The sequence below is a fragment of the Bremia lactucae genome, linkage group LG1 (assembly GCF_004359215.1).
Source record: "Bremia lactucae strain SF5 linkage group LG1, whole genome shotgun sequence".
Classification (NCBI taxonomy): Eukaryota; Oomycota; class Peronosporomycetes; order Peronosporales; family Peronosporaceae; genus Bremia; species Bremia lactucae.
In genome coordinates this window covers 3,800,328-3,820,625 of record NC_090610.1, presented here as the reverse complement: position 1 = coordinate 3,820,625, position 20,298 = coordinate 3,800,328, and the positions used below count along the sequence as shown (strand labels likewise).

At 45.9% G+C, this 20,298-nt stretch overlaps 5 protein-coding genes across 5 annotated transcripts; 1 reads left to right on the top strand and 4 right to left on the bottom strand.

Moving 5' to 3' along the window:
* Positions 1–2,956: 2,956 nt before the first annotated feature.
* On the top strand, positions 2,957–3,862 carry CCR75_006403 (uncharacterized protein; the record flags this gene model as incomplete). The annotated part of the gene is made up of 1 exon (XM_067964473.1): positions 2,957–3,862. One exon carries the CDS (start codon positions 2,957–2,959, stop codon positions 3,860–3,862), a length of 906 nt encoding a protein of 301 aa, XP_067822884.1.
* A 169-nt stretch (positions 3,863–4,031) lies between these two features.
* Positions 4,032–7,324, bottom strand: CCR75_006402 (uncharacterized protein; the record flags this gene model as incomplete). The annotated part of the gene is made up of 2 exons (XM_067964472.1): positions 4,032–4,134; positions 4,200–7,324. The coding sequence occupies 2 exons, from the start codon at positions 7,322–7,324 to the stop codon at positions 4,032–4,034; spliced, it is 3,228 nt and encodes a 1,075-aa protein (XP_067822885.1).
* A 230-nt stretch (positions 7,325–7,554) lies between these two features.
* Positions 7,555–8,364, bottom strand: CCR75_006401 (uncharacterized protein; the record flags this gene model as incomplete). The annotated part of the gene is made up of 4 exons (XM_067964471.1): positions 7,555–7,753; positions 7,807–8,025; positions 8,092–8,230; positions 8,309–8,364. 4 exons carry the CDS (start codon positions 8,362–8,364, stop codon positions 7,616–7,618), a joined length of 552 nt encoding a protein of 183 aa, XP_067822882.1. The 3' UTR covers positions 7,555–7,615.
* A 1,472-nt stretch (positions 8,365–9,836) lies between these two features.
* On the bottom strand, positions 9,837–15,414 carry CCR75_006400 (uncharacterized protein). The gene is made up of 6 exons (XM_067964470.1): positions 13,268–15,414; positions 13,100–13,195; positions 12,980–13,039; positions 10,585–12,911; positions 10,355–10,525; positions 9,837–10,284 (listed from the first exon to the last, which is right to left on the bottom strand). Exons 1-4 carry the CDS (start codon positions 15,336–15,338, stop codon positions 11,677–11,679), a joined length of 3,462 nt encoding a protein of 1,153 aa, XP_067822883.1. The 5' UTR covers positions 15,339–15,414; the 3' UTR covers positions 9,837–10,284; positions 10,355–10,525; positions 10,585–11,676.
* A 321-nt stretch (positions 15,415–15,735) lies between these two features.
* Positions 15,736–19,026, bottom strand: CCR75_006399 (uncharacterized protein). Its single transcript, XM_067964469.1, has 3 exons — positions 16,312–19,026; positions 16,038–16,253; positions 15,736–15,959 (listed from the first exon to the last, which is right to left on the bottom strand). Exons 1-2 carry the CDS (start codon positions 17,140–17,142, stop codon positions 16,125–16,127), a joined length of 960 nt encoding a protein of 319 aa, XP_067822847.1. The 5' UTR covers positions 17,143–19,026; the 3' UTR covers positions 15,736–15,959; positions 16,038–16,124.
* Positions 19,027–20,298: the final 1,272 nt, after the last annotated feature.

Here is a 20,298-nt window from a genome sequence, read left to right as displayed (position 1 = left end):
TATAAAGGATTTGTCTTAAGTGACTCCCAGGATTGAGTAGTATATCTCTCAATCCGAGTCTTCACATCGAGGACACTTTCGTCCATCGATGAGCTGCTGAGAACCCGTTCGTTCTCTGCAAAAATTACCGCTGACCGAATATCGGTTACGTATTCGTCCTCTGTGACGAGTACGCAGATCTGCTTGATTCTACCACTATGCAGATCTCTCAAGAACCGCTTGAGTTCTAGGGTTGGTAATTGAGTTATCTCCGAAGTTAACTTCGGAGGCGCATACAGATCAAGAGTATAAGCGCCTACTCTTGATCCGTCATTAACCAAGACATTCGATGTCTCGGTTTCTTCCTGGTATATATCCACAGCCTGCCGAGGGATCAATCCCACGGGATGCTGAAGTCTAGTCACTTCAGCATTAACTATTTGAGGAGATTTCTCCTCAAGTACGTGAGGACTTATTCCGTCAACGTCTTCCAACTGGGATTGCGCTATTAAAGTCGGGTCCTCTACAGTCGACTCACTACTCGACCTAGGATCATCGTGTTGTCCATTTTGGACAGCCGGTATCTTCCTTGAATGTCGCCCGCTAGGTGTACATTCATGTCTCAATCCACTCGACTTATTCGAGTGGTGGACCTTCGACGCTGCCTGTGCATTAATACAGCCGCCGGCAGGTGACTCCACAATGTGATTGGTAATCACACTGTGATCTTGTGCAGTTGTACTAACGACCGTACTACAAGTGAGACCATCGCACTCACTCGTAGTACATTCCCACGCTTGTGGACGCTTGTGGACGCTCCAAGACGTTCATCAGATGGCTATCTAATGAACAAGTGGCAGACATCTTTACGGATTGATGCTGCCAGCTGATTCTTGGCTCATATTTTCTGAGCCACGGTAAACCTAGGATGACATCAAATTTGTCATAAAATATCCAGTACGATGAAATCATCATCGTACTGTAAATCTCTTAACGTGTAGGGAAAATTCACTACGCGTTTCATTACTGTTATCGATGCGCCTGTCGCTAGACACACTGTCATCCTCGTTGAAGGGATGTCGCGCTCAACATCTTGAGCCTACGACCCTCTAGCGACTGGCGACGAATAAAGTTATTCGACGCCCACAGTCCACTAGGACTCTAAGTGACAAATCATTTGTCACTTTTAATTTTAAGGTGATGAGGGATACCTCATCGCCAGGTGCAGAGACACATAATGATTGTGTGTCTGGAGCAACTTTAGTCGAAAAAAATTCAAATTCTCTTGAGGTTGCTGGATCAGTAGAACGTTGCGCCCCTACTGACCCCGACCGTTTTTTTTGGCGGTCTGCCTCGCTGTTGCGATTTCGCAACAACGTCGGACCCGCGACCGTTGCCTTTTTTGGCATTCGGTCCATAATTACGTTCAGTACCTCTCGGTACTGGGCGTGGGGCACTGCACTCATGAGCGTAGTGTCCTTATTTTGACGACAATCGTATTTCTGTAATCGCTTGTTGTTCGGAAAGCGACGTTTCTCGATTTTGACATAAAAAAGGTCCATAGGCTCTGGACTATCAAGCTCGTGTCGTCTTGGAGGACGATACGATGACGAACTAGCTTGAGCCTGTCTCAAGCTAAAGTCCTCCTGTTCCGCTACGGATACTGCTTCTTCAAGCGTATCCAGTTCCAAGCGGGACAGGTGGGTCTTTACGGGACCATTCGTAATACCTTGCATAAACGCCGTAATTAACGTGTGCTCATGAACTGGGTTGTTTGTGATACAACTCGCTAAAAGCTGGGCATAAGCGTGAACATCACGCTTGCCATGCTTGAGTTTCAGAATCTCCGATCGAGCTCTGAACTCAGCCCTAGGCGGTTCCAAGGTGTGTTTGAGCAGGCTTTAAAAGCCTCTAGCGACCCAAAGACATCTAGGTCGCGCAACGTAAGGCCTAGTGCCCAAGTTTTGGTACGACCTGCCAAATTTGACTAAGCAAATGCAACTTGCATTTGCTCGCTGACGATAAGACGAGTCCTTATGGCATCGTCCAACTCGACGAACTATCTTAAGAGGAAGTCTTCTTCGACTCCCACATACTTAGAGTTGTCTATCTTTTAGGCTTCGGGATGACGCATACGCGTCATCCCAGGGACAGGGGTCTGTATCTGTTGTAACCTCAACAGTTTTGCCTGTTGAGAGCCTTGCTGACTAAGCAAAGCTACCTTTTTCCTTCGCCTCGTCATGCTCATGTAGTATGAACTTGGCGATGGCTAAATGGAGGGCATCTCCGTCCAAACCGGACAGCATGGCCAAGATGGCATCATTCTCTACGGTCGAACTCATTCGTTCGACCGCACTCCTTTCTATATCACTAAGAAGGAGTAGCTATCACGCGAAACGTGATGCGTATTTCCATTATCAGACAACATGTCCATGTTAGATGATTGGAACTGTGGTCCTTGAACGGACTACAAAGTGCTACCAGGTGTAACGGGGCACTACTGACTTGTACTGCTTCAGTGCGAGCGGTGCCTCATGTCACTACACGTACACTAGTACGTGCAGAGGAAATCTCCCATGAATACTTGCTTTAAAGGGGGTTAAAAGTAAACTGTATTTAATATAATCAAGTTCTTCTGTTTCTATCTGTTCAATACTAACTTAATTATGCTAATACAAAACACGAAATAAAATCTTATCTGTCTCTCTTTGCTCCGCGGTCGAGCGCTGATTGGACCGCGGAGCAAGTAGATATAATGGCCTATATCTACCAATGGATAAGTTTTCCGAATATTACTATATAAGTAGTATTCTCCAAATATTATCTACCTTTTACGATACATCCCGTTATTGTCGTAAAAAAATGTGATGAAATACTAACAAATTATGTTTAAACTTTCCGTGTATGTTTTTTGGTGTGATTGAACAATCCTCTAACTGGTTTTGTGAATCCACCAAATAAACAAAGCAAGAATCCTATGACGCGATCGGATCCGGACTATGTGCCACCACACTTGCGTCGCTATGTATTTCATTCACAAGATGATTTCTACGTGAGTCGTCACTTTGATCCAATGCTTCTAAGTGATCTCATGTATGAGGGTTTTCTGCCTATCGCGTCGAAATATATGGGCTCGAGCATCCTCATACCCAAGCTCCACCGACAGCGCTGCGTTCTAATATTCCAACCTAGTGCACCCGAACACGTGCCTAAGATTGTTCGCAAACGGGCAAAAAACTACCAACTTGTGCTTAATCGCGACTTTGATGGCGTCGTGGCGGGATGCCATGAAAAGCACGGCATTCCATGGCTCTATCCGCCTATTGTACAGGGCTTCAAGGCCTTGTTTCAAACAAGAGAGAATGGAAAGACACTTAATGGAATGAGCAAGATTCGTTTCTATACAGTTGAGCTATACGACGTCGCTACAAACACGTTAGTGGCTGGAGAACTCGGATACACGGTCGGTAGCGTCTACACAAGTCTGACGGGTTTTAGTCGTGCAAGTGGAGCGGGAACCGTGCAATTACATGCGTTAAGTAAGCTTTTGTATCTTGCTGGCTTTAGAATGTGGGACCTTGGGATGTCAATGGACTATAAAATGAGTCTGGGCGCGAAAGATTTGGATCGAGATTCGTTTTTAACTCAATTGTACAAATGGCGCCCGGAACACATTCTCATGAAATTAGACGAAACGAATCATGAAGGAAATGTTCGCACGGGCGTGTTAGTAAAAGCATTGCTGGACAACACAAGAGGTCCATTCCAAGTTCCTGCAGTTATTACAAGATCAATACGGTTGGCTGACAATGCTAATCAGGATGCGAGTGGCGAGGAAAAGCATCAAGACGATTCGATTCGACGTGAAGCAACGTTATTTTGATTATTGGCACACATATATGAAATTATTAGCCTCTTAAACTTTTGAGAACTATATCAAACGGTTTGTTGACTCCATTTTGCCCATGTGAAAGTAGTTGTACAAGCTTTTGGTTGGATACTGACAACGATTTTTGACAGCAAAATGGGAGAGTTTTTGTTGGTCACCAGTGTCATAGAAATCCTGCCTCCGATAGACTGTTGACGAATAAAATACTCTCATGCGTATTGGCATTGCGTGCCAGCTGATACAAAACTGAGCTGTCTTTTCGAATTCTAAAGGAAACACTGCTCATTAGTATATAATGGAACTAACTAGTGATTAAAAGCAAACAACGTACGTATCAATACGATGTCGAATATGAAGCTGAATTTTTCTGTCGTGGCGTAGAATCCCACGACCTTTTCGCGATACATTGCCGGTATTCGCACCAGTGCCACCACCCGTGGCTCCTCCTAAATTGGATCTTATAAAGGCAAAATTCTGTCGATCCAGCGTATCATTAATCACACGAAAAATCTTGCGAAACTTTTGCCAGTTTACAAGGCCGTCTTCCATCGTTTTCATGGATTCTTCGTACGTGAACAAATCTTTTACTAATATAAACCAACACGCGAGTCGAGGGTGACCTTCAGCCAACGCAAACGCTTGCCGATAGCTACGGTAGTTATCCTCTGGAGAGCATACTTGCTGAAGACACTGGTATTTCTCCAGCGCCGATGCATTTATTAGACTCCATGTTGTATTCAATTGTCGAATACAAGGCGCTAAGAGTCCTGTTGAGATTTCAAACAGCGTATTAAAATTGTTCATCTGGTAGCATTGATCCGCTGCTTCAATAAAGAGAGTGATTATCTTGGCACGTTCTACAGCTTGCAATTGCGGGTGAAGAATCTCACTTGAAACCCATTCGGCCGTTCCGTCAAATAGCTCTATTAATGCCATGACATGAGGGGCTTCACGGTATTTTGTCTCGCGCGTCCAGGCTTTGTTTGTCAATTCACGAGGATTCAGCTTTGAAAAATACTGATCTGCTTCCACAAGAGTTAGCTGATCAGCCAATTCTTGAGCGCTTAATCCAGACAAAGGCTCGATATTGTCATAGCTAATTCGAGCACTTCTGCGCGAGGAAGCAGTCACGCGCGCACGTTGGAGCGTATCCTGTATCACAGCATCGAGCCCACCTGCTTGGGCACTAGCAAGACTCAAAGCTTCAGCACTACCAGTAGTAATTCCCCGCATCATTTTTGGAGCCACTGTAGCGCCACTGTGAGGCTTCGCGCCATGGCGTTGCGTCCGATGTATTAAAGCGGGAGCTGCTGCGATACTGGCATGGGGTGCTGCAATTTTGGCGTGGTCTTCGGCACCTGTCGGAGTTGGCCGACTTCGTAGCTGAAAAATGTCCCCATTGGTATTTTTGGTACGCAATTTTACCATCGATGGCTCTCGTTTTGGGTCCGAAGTCGATCGCGGTAACGCAAGTTTTGTCATCGTCTCAATATGCAATTGGGAAGGTGCGTCACCACGATCACTCTGATGGTGCGTCCTTGGAACAGCTTTTAGGTTCTGGATGTATGGACCAACCTCAGCTCCTAGCCGCAAATTTGGCCTATCCGGAAGCGCCGATGCAGAAGATGAAGTCACGAGCGTTGGAGGTGGAGGGACTTTCAAAGATCCTTTTGGAACTACGACTCTGGCTGAACCTTGTAAATTATGAGCCGGATGTCCGTGCGGCTTCTGAGCGGATAGTAATTGCGCGACGGTTAGCAATAAATTCTCAGCGTGTCGACAAATAGATGGAATGGGAGACGTGCATTGTATTTCTTTCAATAACGCAACAAGTTTCTTCTGCGACTTGCGATCACACACGAGATCTTGCTCGATAAATGTGCTTTCTTTAATCCAGTACTTGAGTACACTAAGCAGTCGCATCATCGAAACATTCGCTTCCATGCCCGTATTGATATCCGACTTGGCGGTTGAAAGAGACGTCACAATGGACGCTCGCTGTTCATTCTCCTCCTCGTCAAGAGCAATCTGGTCCAGCAGACGTTGCGTATTTTCTAAAGTCTCGGCACTCACAGGGCTGCTTAATGACAGCACTGCTTTGTATCGCTTCAATAGCTTTTTAATAAAATCATACGGCGAACAAAAGGATCGATACGTGAGCAAAAAGACGTCTCGAAATTCAGTGTCATACTCATGTGCGTCGGTAAGGCGAGCAATAAGTTTTCCGAGAGAAGCGAAAGCAATCTCGCGCTTACCGCCCATGCCACGTGCTGGTGTTTCGTACCGAATACGAACAGGTCGAGGCTTAACTAAAGAGTGCTCATCAATACCATTGTCATCATTCATCAAAACAAGCTTTCGTGCTAATGAGCGAGGACTACTTGAGCTTTGAGCATCCGCCGATAATGAAAGAGGAGGTGGAGAAGCCAACTTTTCATCAAATGACGCTGGATGTTTCAAAGTTCGTCGTGAAAGCGCTTTCTCGTAATTAAGCGTCAATGAGTCTCTTTGTCGTCTTCGACTCGTTGCCGCATCTTGAATTGGAGGTGGTGGACTCTCCATAAGCTGTCGACTACGAAGGTTACGGTAGACTCGTCTCGACGAGGTCGCCTCCCGTCCAGAACGTTCTTCATCAGTGCCACTAGAAGTTCCCGATCGGGACCGTTGCAATCGTAATTGCCACTTTTCTAAGCGTCGAGGACTCCTATTCAAGCCGTCGATAGAAGGACTTATCGATCCAATACGTGGACTACTGGATAATCCGGATTGTCCACCACTTTGACAAGGCGGTCGAATTATGGACGGGGCTGAGGTCTGCCTGGTAGTACTGCGATTATTCACAGGTTCCGTAGCTCGTCGTTTCACGACCATTCGAGAAGGTTTCACAGTCGCTGTGTGTTTCGCGGGACCAGTAATATCGTCTTTATCTTTTAACTGTCTGCTTGATGTTATAAGCACTTCCTGCTCTTGTACTGCTGGCGGTGACCCCGTGCCTTTATAAGTTTTCTGCTTAATAGCACAATCTGCCATGCCAATGGCATTATGAGTAGTACCGACTGTAGCGTCAGTAAGAGAAGTATCACGCGGTCGTAGATGGCTATGATGGTTGTAGCTAGTAGGAGAAAACGATCGTTCGCTCTTAATTGTAGCAAGTGGTTGACTGTATTGAATGAAGCGTTGGGCACGTCTGCTGGCCGTTTTAGTACACGAGGCGACCGGGGACGACGCGGTAGACAGCGTCGACGTGGACGGCGACGTGACGTTCTCTGCATGCTTTGGGTCACGTCGACTGACGATTGGAGCACTTAAACCGGCTTCTGAAGCGGAAGTTGATGAGCTATTCAAGCTCGTGATACTTTCACTAACGCTGCTGATACTGAAGGTCGTGGGCAGCAAATTGCGCGCTACGACTCGCGCGGAGGCATGTGTCCCAGCAGCCGTACGATCGTGGACCATAAAGTGCAAACAAATTGCCAAGGAGCGAGTGCGTCTCTATCGAAGAGTGGTTAAAAAGGAAGGATAAACAGTTACGTAGTCCAGGCTAGCACCCTTAAGCACGCTCGATTGTCGGCAGCTTAGGACTCCGTCTCTCACGTGAATGTTCGGATTATGACCAATCAGATGCGTCAGTAGAAGAAAAAGTTACGAAAGACGCGATTGAAATCTGTATGAAACATTACTAAATATCGTGGTCAAAAGTATGTGAGGTTGTTCTGTAATTATGTCACTTCGAGCACGACAGTGTGTTTAACAAATTCTATCGTGCGTCAAAAATAAGTGCTTTCCCTCCTGTTGCTGTCGCAACAGCTTGATAGCGAGCGTCGCTGCTGGCTCGGGAAGAAGTTGCGGCACGAGCGGCTCTATTTTGGTGATTTTGAGGTCACGCTGATCAACATGTTAAGAGTGATTATTGAAAATGTAGCAAGAACAACCCATACCGTTAAATGTGCATGCTTGCTGTTCCGCTTCGGTAATGGCCGCTGAAAGGAAAAGCTCACGTGCAATCCAACTAGGAGCTCCTTTAGCACGAGATGGAGGTCTGGATACTTTAAAAGAAGATCGTTTTTCATCGTCATGGCTGATACGCCCAACAGCGCTTCGGCTACTTCATCGAAGAGCATCGCATCGGCGACGGTCGATTCGTATAAAAGTTGTAGCTAGTAGGCATGAGACCACTTATTTGGTTGTACGATGTGGTGGGTGTACCTCAGCAACATACGCACCTTCAGCCGATACTTATACAGCACCTGTTTTGGTGTCATGAACGTTTGGCAGGACGCGCACTGCACACGTAAATCGGTTCCGGCATTACACGCTAGTTGGCCATTCACGGAAGTGAAACATCGTGGACACGCAACGTAACTGCATCGGATGGCTCATGATTACATATAAGTAAACATACACTCCAATATTTAATTGCAAATAGCCAGCAAGCGTTACATCATGTCATTTAAGAACGCCTTTTCAATCACTCCACTTGGTACAAACTCCGTCATATCGTTGTTACGTAATGAGCTATTCGCGAAAATACTTTTTAGAATGGTGTTAATAATTATATCAACTTTAAAAAGTGATATTCTGTCTTTTTCGAACGTCAAGGCGACCTATGGTGTGCACTCGTCGAAGCTTCTCATCAATTTCTTCGTCATATTAGGGCGAATCGAGGCCGCGTGAAAATGCACTACCTAAATTAGACGTTCCGAAAGCTGGAAGGTTTCCACTGTCTTTCACTTGATGCTGAGATTGAATTGCACGCGCCACGGATACCCCAAAAACAAGGCCTGGTTCTTTGATGCTTACTTCTCGATGGATGAGACGTCAGCAAAGGCTCTTTTGTTGAATTCATCTGTTTCAAGACAGAATGGGTTATTTTGACTGGCGAAATTTATCCATCGAATTGCTCTGTTATAACATTGTCTGCATTACCAAAGGAGCAAGTCCTGGTCGCACAGTATTCTGCTATGCTCCGCTCTCGATCAGAATCCATATTAGTTCACCATCTGTGGTTTCATCAAAGCGAAGAACGCTGGCGACCCTCAATTGACACTACCTTAGCTGAATGTTCTCTAGTACTTCTAAATCAATTGCTAAATTCTCGACGATCCGACGGAATGAGCTCTGGTAAGCTATAAAAGAAATTGAGCCGTGATCAAGTCGGGGTGGCTTGGTCCAAGGTTCTACTTGATGCATTCTGTATTCGGGCTCAAGGTTATAGCAGCACATACGATGCGCGCACGAAATGTTGCTGCTGGCAGCCTGCTTACTGCACGTCGCCAAGCGAAATATAAATATCAAATACTTTCCGCTCTTTGCAGTAGAAGCAGATCTACTTTGCTGGTCATTTTCACGGGCAAGCTATTGCCATCGGCTCCTCGACATACTGTGACAATTGCTGAATGCACTAAAGCTCTTGTTTTCTACGATATAGATGTTTTGTTGCCACAGAAAGTTGCTGGTATCATAGAGCAAAACCTGCACGCACGAAGAAAAATGCAGGGGGAAATAAACTTCATGTGAATGTATAGCATGTATCAACGAGAAATGTTGGAAGATACCATGGTTGCCTCTAAGCAGTCATGAATCATAGTCCATGCTGTAAGGTTGGCTCTTTAAGTGATATTTGTCTTTGCAAGTAAGCTGTGAATAAGCGACATTCAGCGCGAAATAAAGCCAAGAGGTAGACAAGTCATTTTGTAATTGATGTCTACAGAGTACGACGAGGCCTCTTTGTGAAATAATTTGTCATCGCTAGGTGTCTAAAGCTGTTCTGGACACAAAGCCGCTTAAATGGTGATAGTAAGGAAGCAACGAATTAAATAGTGATTGTTCTTACCTCATGAATCGTCAAAAACTTCAAAGCCTTCGTATGCTATTATTTGTTCTGCGCAATCACGACGCTCCTCTCTTTCCAGTTCTAACAGACTTAAGCTAAAGGGGAGTACCACGAAAAATTTTGCACAGCAGCTGTGGGAATTTACGTATTTAAAAGTGCGAATGATCTTCTAATCCGAATTTGCAAAAGATGGTATGAATTAGCCGATGTGGCTTGATTTATTATGATCCTTGCGAGAGGCACTATCCAGCTGCCAGCATTCATAATACAGCCTAGCATCAATAGCTTTGTCTTTCCTTGATTTTCGTTTCTTTGAGTTTGCGGCGTATTCGTTAATCCGCCGACATGCTTGAATTTGGCTTCTCGCGATCGCCTCCGTCGCTGCCATCATATATTGGTAAAAGTTGTCATCTTTGTACAAAAGATCTTTATCGGGCAATAAGTCTAGCTCGTAGCCTTTGCCTGGATCACTGTTGCACTGCACGAGTTGATTTTCTAAGCAAGCAACTAATGTTGACGTAGGATATCCAGCACGCAGTCCTCGTGCCACAATGTATCGCTCAGAACTAGCAGGACGAGATGTCTACAACTCCATTAAACATTGTCAACAATACATACAACATTGAGCATTCTAACGTGAGAGAAGAACGTACGATAGGTTTCACAATTGCAAAGCGCTCGAAAGATTTATGCAATATCCAGCAAAGTTCCAACATACCCGGGGTTACTAATTCAAACGTCTTGCACACAAAATCCCCATTTACTTGTAGTACAGCATACATGGCCAGTACTTCGGCCAAGATCAATCGAGTCATCATTAATTCCTATTCCGCACAATGTTACCGACCAAAGAACACCTTTTTACTCAAGCATGTCTCCTAACCTGATTAAATTGAGATCGAGCGTCGAGAAAGCCTCCGTCAGCAGTAACCAGCTTTACACCGCATGGATGCCGCCTTCGTACAACATCACGAAAAGTGTAAATGTTTGCAATTGAGTAAAGGTTACCTGTTTCGTCTTCACCATAGCAAATAGTCATTGAATTGCGATATTCTGGAGGCAGGCGCCAGTCACAACTGTTTGATGCGTTTTTTAACGTAATGCCGTAACCGTGAGCACGTTGACCACTAGTTGTTCTTTGCCCTGTTCTCCACAAAAGATACTCCGAAAACCCACCCGGTCCTCCACAAATATCAGCAAAGCTAAAGACGTTGCCACACACCGTTTGATCATAGGTCCACTTAAAAATGTAATCTAATGATACTAATTTCATAGCTGAGCGATTTAAAAATCGATGTTTTCCTAGCGTCTCGAATTCGTTCGTTGCGGCGCGAGCGATTAAGAACTGCGAATTCTCCATTGTGCTAAACTTTTCCTTTTCTTGCTGGAGTTTCTGCAACAACCGCAATGCAGAGGGCATCATTGACTGTCTCGTAATAATTTTGTTACTATTCTTTTCGCCATCCAACGCATTTTTGAGAGCATCAATGTCTTTTGATGCACACAAAAGATATAACACACCGTGCGATCCTGTTTCGACGCTGTTGACGGAAAAAGCTGCACGTTGGGTAATTAGCTCGGTACCATGTATTAATTGTGGAAGCAAATTAGTAGATTTGGCTTTTGGCTGCTTTGTATAGCGACGAGCTTGACCAAAAGATGTAAAGCCCATGGTCGCCATCACATCCTGATTACCACTCATGCCGTAGCTTGTCTATTTTTATCACTCTACTGCCACTCAACACTAAAAGTACCATCCACTACCTATATTTTACCGAGTACTGAGTACGAATCTATTGTTGTAAGATCTTTTTGCGAGCTTTTTCATTCTTCTCGTGAACAGGCTAAAGCACATGGACGTTGACAATAGCCGTGCGAGGACGACGCAAAGCAGTTCAAGCAAATGGCCAAAACATGTCATGCACACTTGTGGTTGAGGGAGCAACGTTAGTCTCATTGCTATCAAGTCCCCCTTTCAAGCTATAGCGCCGGAAGTGGTGCCGTTTGTGTCATTGCTTATTGCTTTTGCAGCATGATGTACAACTGAATCCAGCTCAGCCTCCAGCTGCAATTCTCGCGCGACACTCTCACTAAGCAGCTGCTCCAAATACTTAATGCGACTTTGGTCAGGAGCAAGCAATAAAGCTTCACGAATGTTGCGACCTTGTGCACGCTGACGCGTGCGCTCGTCGACTCCACGATAATATCGATCCACAACGCTGGCTTCGAGCGCGAGATTACTTGTTGTCTGCGCCGTTTCTGACTCCATCTCACTGGCCACTGGCATTATATTATTAAGCTCATCTGCTGCCACTGTCGACGAACCATCGTATCGTGCCGCTACATTCGCCGAACCAAATTCGTCGTCGTCACTCATGTCTGAACAGTCTGACAGCGTCTTCCTCTGAAGTTCATCGTAGTCGTGAATGACGTCAATATCTAATTCTACCTTGTCTTCGTCAACATTGCCTCCGATTGGCATTACCGATGGGGCATCAAGTACGCTAGTGCTTCGAGAACTTCCGTCTTCATCAAAGTCAGGTGATGTAGCGTCATCGTCAAGCTTCTCCACAGGGTCCATAAATTCCATGTAATCAGGGTGGCTTTCTGGATCCCATCGAAAGAACATGCCGTCCCACAATACGACACGCTTTAAATTTGCACGAGGATATAGCACTCGATTCGTAGGTCGGTATAATGGATTTTTATATGGTCCAGGCTTTTCCAGTACAGGCGTCCAGACTGACTCTGTGCGCTCCCATACCTTGTCAAGCACGCGTTCCCGCTCCGAGTTATACAAGAAGGTGCCGTAAACACCGGAGATTAACGAGTCTGAAATGTGGAGCAAAAACTTTTCATTAAATTCGAAACACGTCGGAAATTGTCGTGTCATTTGCCAAACGCAATCCAAAAATTGCAACATGACTGGCGACCGTTCATTTGGCTGGTCAGTAATGTCTTTGCCCACACCAATCCGATCCGCAAATTTATGTCCAAACGAGCACCACTCCTTCTCAACGAGACTGGCAAATCCGCGAATAGAACGGTAGAACGGATCCAAAATTAGCTGCGCTAGAGCTACGAGCTGCGGAGTACGATCCCAACCGTCACTGCAGTGAACCAAGACGGATGCACCATCTTCGTGAAGCACCTCTGCTACCCTACGAGCTCCTGACAGAACGCGCATCACATGCTTCAACCATCGAGTATCTACATTAAAGCAGCAAGACTCAAATCAGTATCAAGCCATCTCTGGGTCGAAATATGCGCGTGCTTACTCTCTAGACGATTATGGTAATGTTTGTCGCCATCTTCGACAGTACTAGGACTAACAAGTGCTGCATCAATTATAGTCATGTCAGCCTATAGTATCTTAATTCCACATAAAGCAGACGTACACTTTAATGCATCCAAAGACTCGCGCATTTTGTGTATGTTCGCTATGCCCATGAACTCAATCGTCGCATTGTCGTAGTGCTGAGAATTTTCCACGCCTATAAATTACACAGCATATATTGGTCAGTATGCAAGTCCCAGTCTATGTAATAAGGATGCCATCATCGTACCTTTCCCTTTCAAACGATTTCCTTTCGTAGCAATTGGCTTGCGGGCATCAATAATATGAAGCGGGGGCGACATGTCTGAGCTATTCTTGTTAGCTGAGTCGCGGTACGCGCGCAACAAGATCCGATCCGGCTCGGACCGATTGCCTGCCATGCCATAATTTGGCTGGCTCGAGCGAGATAAGACACTTTTGTTTACAGGATGGCGCCACACGACGACCGGCAATCGAGCGCGGGACCGAAAGCGTGCAGACTGAACAAGCTGCTCCTCGGACATAAGGGAAGGTACGACCATCAATTGTGGGTAGGTAGGGCTAAAGCGAAATTTGGAGTTCTTAAGGAGCCGCCAGGTTATAACACCGTCCTGTTCTGCTTGTTTCCTAGTCGACAAAAAGCCAAGGCGTTTGTACTCAGCAAATGGTGAGTACACAAACCAGCCATTATGTGTTTCTGGAGTAGACAATCCACGTGACTTGGCCTTTTCCGTGTGGTAGTCAAAAGCAAAAAGCGCGCCGATTATATTTGGCGGCTTCATTCGCAACGTGAGCAAATTAAGCCACCTAAAGTCTGGAGTTGATGGAAGCTGATCATATCCTTTCTTTCGCGAGTATGCGTCGTGCATCGCAAGCCGCAAAGTACGCAAGTCTTTGCACGTAATTAGCAGCATTAGCCCATCGCGCGTAATTAAATCGATTGCTGCAAGCGGAAGTTCAAACGAGCCGAACTTCCACGAAGCGTCATACGGCACGAATGTGATGCGATACGACGTAATTTTCAAAACTCCTTGCACAGCACGATCGCTTTGGGACATAACTACAAGATTTGTTACGCGCTGCACATGCTCTAACACCGACTCACCGGGGAGCAGCTGGTAATGGTCGCTTACTATCGAGTCCCTTAGCTTGGTGCGCTCATGTGTGCTCGAAACTGTCGACGTTGTCTCTTCAATCGTTTCAGCGGGCACGCGTGACGGCGTGGCTACAGTTGCCGCCTTCTTATTAATCATAACCTTGCCTTGCTCTAATGCCTGGACAAAGTTAGCACGGTCTTCTGTGCTGTAAAACGTTATCTTTTTATTGACACTGGCATTTCCCGTCTGAATTTTAAGCTGCATTCCCAGTCTTGACTGAGGTTTGGCAGTAACTGCTGCGCAACTGTATTCCTCCCGCTGGTCATGCGCAGACAGAAAGTAAAGCATGCGTTCTTCTACGTCCACCTGCAGTTGTATACTAGCCCGCTTACTGCCGAGCTTTTCAAGGACGCTATCGCTCTTTTTGACTGTAAACGTAAATAGCGTCACTTCGGACAGCGGCGCCGCATTGCGGTTGAATCCAAAGACATTGCTACTATGCGAGGATCGGCTTCGCCCATTTTCCACTAAAAGGTTGCTCGTGTCGCTGGACGTATCAGTTGCTCGAGCTCCTCCAAATTGCCCAATGTGATCGTTAAAGCTGCTGCTCTGACCGTAACTACCCAGTGAGCTGCGGCCAAGCGCTAAGTCATTACGGGGGATCTCCATATTGTGCTTTGCACTGGTTCTGGGCTCTGCATTTGTTGCGTCGGTCGTATCCATGGCCAAGTCTGCTATACTACCTGATATGGCCGTAGCAGCCCAATTTTTGTTATCGCTTGGACTAGACGGCATTGCTGACGAGCAATTCATGGCGGGACTGTCGTCCGAGCACTGCATTGAGATTTTTCGTCGCGTGGACACCCTCGTGTTGTCTGACATTCGTGTGTTACGTCTGGGGCTACAGTTAGCCCCCTGAGAGGCAGAAAAGTTAACAACAGCTGAGTCCCGAAGGTTCTGACGCACAGGCATTGACTGGCCAACTGAGAGGCTTGGGTTTTGTGCAGGAGGTGGAGACTCACTCTCCTCGCTCGGCAATTTGCCGATAAGCTTCCAGACATTCGTAGTTGCCTGACCAGCCTGTGCCAAATTCTTTTCAGCCATCAGCAATTTTCCCAGCGTGGTTGAATCCATCGTAGATTGGCGCTGAGCCAAGTACGCGTCGTCCTGGTCGTCAGCGGAAGTCTCCGTTGTCATGGACGCCGGAATATTCCGACCGCGCATTGGCGTCTTGATGCTCGCAGCGAGGGACAGACTGCGGGAAAAGCACGGAAAGGACCTGCTGTTCGTCTAAATAGGTCTCTTCTACTTGCCTTGACCAAAGTGCGCGCAGGCTTTACTTTGTGCACGGGGGAGTGCGGACTCCAGAGTGCTGGCTCGCTCGTCGGGTTGAGGCAGACCCCAGGAGCCAATCAGCAATCGAGGTTGTCGAGTCTTTTAAATAATACTCAGATTAAGTCAAACACGAAAACCGTAAGGCCATTGTGCGTAATTTCTATTGCAAAATTTATTTTGTAACTACCATCGATGGCACACATTCTTACCACCAAACCTGCCAAGCTAGCTGAAGTTATACCAATGCGCGTCGAAACTACAAATTAAATTTAAAAAAAATACTTCGTAAACCTCGCATAAAAAAGACGCTGTAAATTTCCTCTGCCATGATCGCACTTTTGGGTATAAGATGATACAACAATGAAAGGACTGTGCCCACATTACTGCTGTAGCTGTAGCTTTAAAAAAGGATTATATTTGAGCGGTAGTGACTGATCGCTACATTGATGTCGCAGCAGATGGCGCAATTGTCAAACGCAATTGGATTTTCTTCCTTGTTTGATGTTCCTTCTTCCATTTGTATTTAACATTGACGCACAAAATAGCATGTTACCGCAAATAGTCAGCAGAGAAGCAAGGCGGCATTACCTCGATGAAGACAACTATCTATGCGACATTTGACGTATCGTAAAAGGACCAAACGGTCGTCATCGGAAGTCATTAGCGATCAAGTTCTTAAGAACGCATTGATAAGGCTGACGCGCTCTCGACGGGGTTTACCAATCTGCCAATGTGTTCGATCTCAATTTCCAACATATCACCTGGAGCAAGATAAAGAGGCGGATTGCGTGCCACACCAACACCCTACACAATGTCACACCATCTTAGCATTACCCATATATCAGCAAACATTTGGTCGAACCTCAGGAGTTCCCGTGAGAATAACAGTACCCTTAGGTAGCGAGCAATCCTGGGAAAGCTGGCTAATAAGTCTTGCCACCGAAAAAATCATATCGCCCGTGTTAGACTTCTGAACCTGCTTGCCGTTTAAATACGTGGCAAGCGCAAGCGTTTGCGGGTCTGGAATGATCTCGGGCATCACGAGCACTGGACCCAGCGGACAAAATGTGTCAAATGTTTTGGCGCGGCACCACTGACCTCCTCCTTTAACTCCCTGCCAACGACGAGCCGTTATGTCATTAGCACAGGTGTAGCCACCGACGTACATTAGCGCTTCTTCCTCAGTCACATTACAGGCAGTCTTATTCAGCACAACGGCGAGCTCGCACTCATAGTCCACTTCTGGCGGCTCCGAGGCGATACGAGGGATTATGATAGGCTCCTCGGGGTGCTGCAGGGAATTAACGCCTTTCGTAAAGAGGACAGGAAATTTAGGCTCGGGTTTGTTCGTCTCCTTCGCGTGTTTACGGTAATTTAAGCCAATGCCTAGGATCTGCGACGGTACCACAGGTGCTAATATCTTCCTAATGGTAGCAGTTCTACCTGTAAAGCATAGTGTGCCCAAGGGATCGTCGTCCTCCACGAGTAACGCAGTAGAACCGTCTTCCATGCGTTGGCCACAACGGACAGCGCCATTTTCATCTAAAAATCGCGTCAGCACAGTGGCTTTACCGTCTACGCGTGGCATTGACGATAACATGCGGCACGAGGCGTTCGTGGAATGGAAATGGAGCGGTCTGACAGAGGAGCGTAGGCACCGCATCGTAAGCATTGACGATTTAGTATAGAACATAGAAAAGTGTAGTGCCCATTATTTTACCACATTTATATATATTTAATAGACTGCGACTACAAATTTACAGCTTTGGGTACGACATATCGGTGAGAACTCCACAGGTGCCCATGCCCTTCGAATTACGGCTAATACGAACGTAGCCATCCTCGCCCCAATCCGTACCCCATGAGTTTTTGATCTTTATCGTAGCGGAGTCGAAGCCCACCGCAAGCACGGTATGGTCCACGGCCTGGTCGTCACATGACGATACGATGCCACTTTTGTACTGCTTCCATGCTACACAATTCGATACGACAGATACAATCACGGGCTGTTTTTCTAAAGCATTCAGAAGTGCGCTTTCGTTGCCAGGAGAAAGCTTGACAATTTCACTAATACCCGATTTTGCCGGAATGCACGATTTTAAGCAGGCCCCTGTAGTGGTCGTTTTTACCGATTGGTACGGGTAGCTGCTCTCCGTACAAATACCATTGTCACGGATATGTTCCAAAGCGTAGACGGGATCTCCACCATTGCAGCCATAATTCTTTTCCTCGCAACTCACGAGTTGTTGCTTTGAGTACGAGGGCATCTTTTTGCCGCCATTGGCGATACACTGTGCTGCTTCTAATGCGCCTAGTGAGGCAAAAGCCCAACAGCTGCTACACTGGTCGCCTTGCAGACCAGGTGGGTTGACACAAGCAGACAAGCTCCAGTCCACTGATTTTGAATCCTTTGTCGCTGTCATGCTTAATGTCGTCGAATCCGTTAACCCGGGAATATCTTTCAAGATAATGTCAATTGCTGAATCTGGTTCTTTATTGACTAAACGTTCCTTTGCTGAAGTCCTGGAAGCAAAAACAACAGCGTCTAACGCTTCTTGCGTCGACGTTGTTTGCTCTTCTTCAAAAGTTGGCGGGAAATTCGCTCCTGGAGCGTGCGTATTCTCCATAGTCGACGACGCAATTGAATGACGTTTCGCCGGTATAAATCGATGATCCGACTGTAAATCTTTGGATATCGATTGAGACCCCACGTTGCTCCCAGAGCCCCACTCATCATTGCCACTTACTTGAATATAATCTCTTGCCCAATTATTTACTCCTTGTCGCTTCCAGCTCAATCCGTTATCAACGTTAGGCGCTTTAACGTCATAGGTATTTTCATCTGTAAGTAAATCTTTAAAATTCCATCCTTTCCTCGTGTAACCATCGGTGTTAGCGCTTGCGGCACTATTAGTTTGGTACGTTGGCTTGGAAAACTGCTCCAACTCGCTGTTAGAGGTATGGTCACCCTGAGAGTGGGCAGATGCTACTGAGCCGCCATCTTCAAGTCGACGCACTATTGGTTTAGCTTTTGTATGTTCCTGCGACGGAGCCAATATTTTCTTTTTTTCCACGTGTTGATGAGCTGGTGCGGGGTCGTAATCCTTTAACTCTCCGCTAGACAATGTACTATTCTCTTTCTCGAACGAGTGAATGGGTTTCTTGCTCGTGCCATTATTACCTTTTGAATCACTAACGTGCTTGTTGAGCAAAAACTCTTTGAACTCGTCCATTGTCATGAGGGTAAGTGGTCCGTCCGTGGAGAATTCAGCCATTGGATTGGCTATCCGCGCTTCTGAAATTTGTTCTTTCGTGAGGTAGAACCGCTGCAGCAGATCTTCTAGCTCGTCAGCTGAGTTTCGCGAATCTCTTGACGGAATATAACCATATTTTAATCCCTGAGTACCATATGAGTCTAGCCAATTGTTCAGCTCCAAGATTATTGTTTCTTTCTCCTCCAAATAATTGTTGTACTTGGAAACAATGGCGGCGTGCATCGGTCGGGCATCGGTATCATCCACGAAACCCGCAGCCACTAAGACCACCGCCAATACAAATGCTAAAGTAGACGCTCGAAGCAGCATGCGCTTCACCGGTAAGCCTGGCCAACTGGATTTTATTACGAAGTATACTTAGCTAGCGGTGGTAGGAATGGAAATGACCAGATCAGTTTGAGATTGTGAGTTAGCCAGTTCGACAGTGGCTAGCAATCGTTTAAAGACGGGGCTTTCGACACATGTTCTTGCCAAAACAGATTTTAAGCTGGTTACAGATTATTAGTAGTAGTCAACCTTTGATGCAGACCGTGTCTCCGTCGGATTCTTGCAGCTCTCACTAGTGCTGAAATATCAATTTAATGGTACCGCTCAAACTTAGAACAAGTGATCGTACTTAAACTTTGTCAGATACATTATGGAGAAAATAATGTTCGCTCGTCAGAATTTAGCCTTCTATCTCGGTTTTTATAAATGCTCACTCGACGAGAAATAAGCAAAGAAATACCAAAAAATATCTTTATAAATTTTGAGTTAAATATTCCAATAATACCAAATTAGATATTATTGATGCAACAAGACATTAGCTCTATTGATTGGTTAATAAAAGTCTATATCAACCCCGCCAATCGTTTCAAGACACAATTTGTGCGGTGTGCAAGGAGGCGCCATACTTAGTTAGATATTAATATAATAAGTTTAGTGGTAAATAGAAAATCGTTATGTAGAAAACTAATTATATTTTACAGTTTTACTTTTCCCTAATTCTAAACCTCTGAATTACCTTTGGTAGCCAAAGACGCTTAGCTACCAAGAAACCTTTAACTGTACTCTTCTGAATGTGACGTTTCGAGCACCATACCTACACTGTAATCAGTGGAAGGTTAACTAGAGTTGATGAGTACTAGTGAAAAGGTGCCCAGTTACACCTGGTAGCACTTTGAAGTCCGTTCAATGGCCCACGCACGTTCCATTTAACATGGGCATGTTTGATGAAGAAGGAGGGAGCTTCCAAGGCCCTCAAGAAGGTTATCACGGAACGCGTGAGAGGTTTACTCATTTGAGTGACCTAGAATGGAGAGCGATCGAACGAACGAGTTTGATCGTAGGCGGGTTAGCCGTTGGCGCTAGTCTGTACACTCTGGGCAGAGATGAACAGCATTCGGCCATGGCGGAGTTCGTTCACCACAAACTCGATGGGGCCCAAGAGAAAGTGACCTTGCTTTACCAGCAAAGCTCACAACACACGGCGGTGTTGAGAGAACAGGGTGCTCAACAAGTTAAATTGTTGAGACAGCAGCAATTACATGCTGCTACTAGGCCGACGCTTCCGCGTCGACCCAAAAGCTCAATGG

Excerpts from the sequence above, each read along its gene's own strand:
- CCR75_006399 (XM_067964469.1), bottom strand. The coding sequence starts at position 17,142 with ATGTTCTATACTAAATCGTCAATGCTTACGATGCGGTGCCTACGCTCC. Across the intron at positions 16,254-16,311 it reads TTCTCACGGGAACTCCTGAG|GGTGTTGGTGTGGCACGCAA; the intron begins GTTCGACCAAAT and ends GACATTGTGTAG.
- CCR75_006400 (XM_067964470.1), bottom strand. The coding sequence starts at position 15,338 with ATGCGCGGTCGGAATATTCCGGCGTCCATGACAACGGAGACTTCCGCT. Across the intron at positions 13,040-13,099 it reads GTCTTTGGATGCATTAAAGT|CACTTGTTAGTCCTAGTACT; the intron begins GTACGTCTGCTT and ends TAATTGATGCAG. Across the intron at positions 12,912-12,979 it reads TTACCATAATCGTCTAGAGA|ATACTCGATGGTTGAAGCAT; the intron begins GTAAGCACGCGC and ends GCTTTAATGTAG.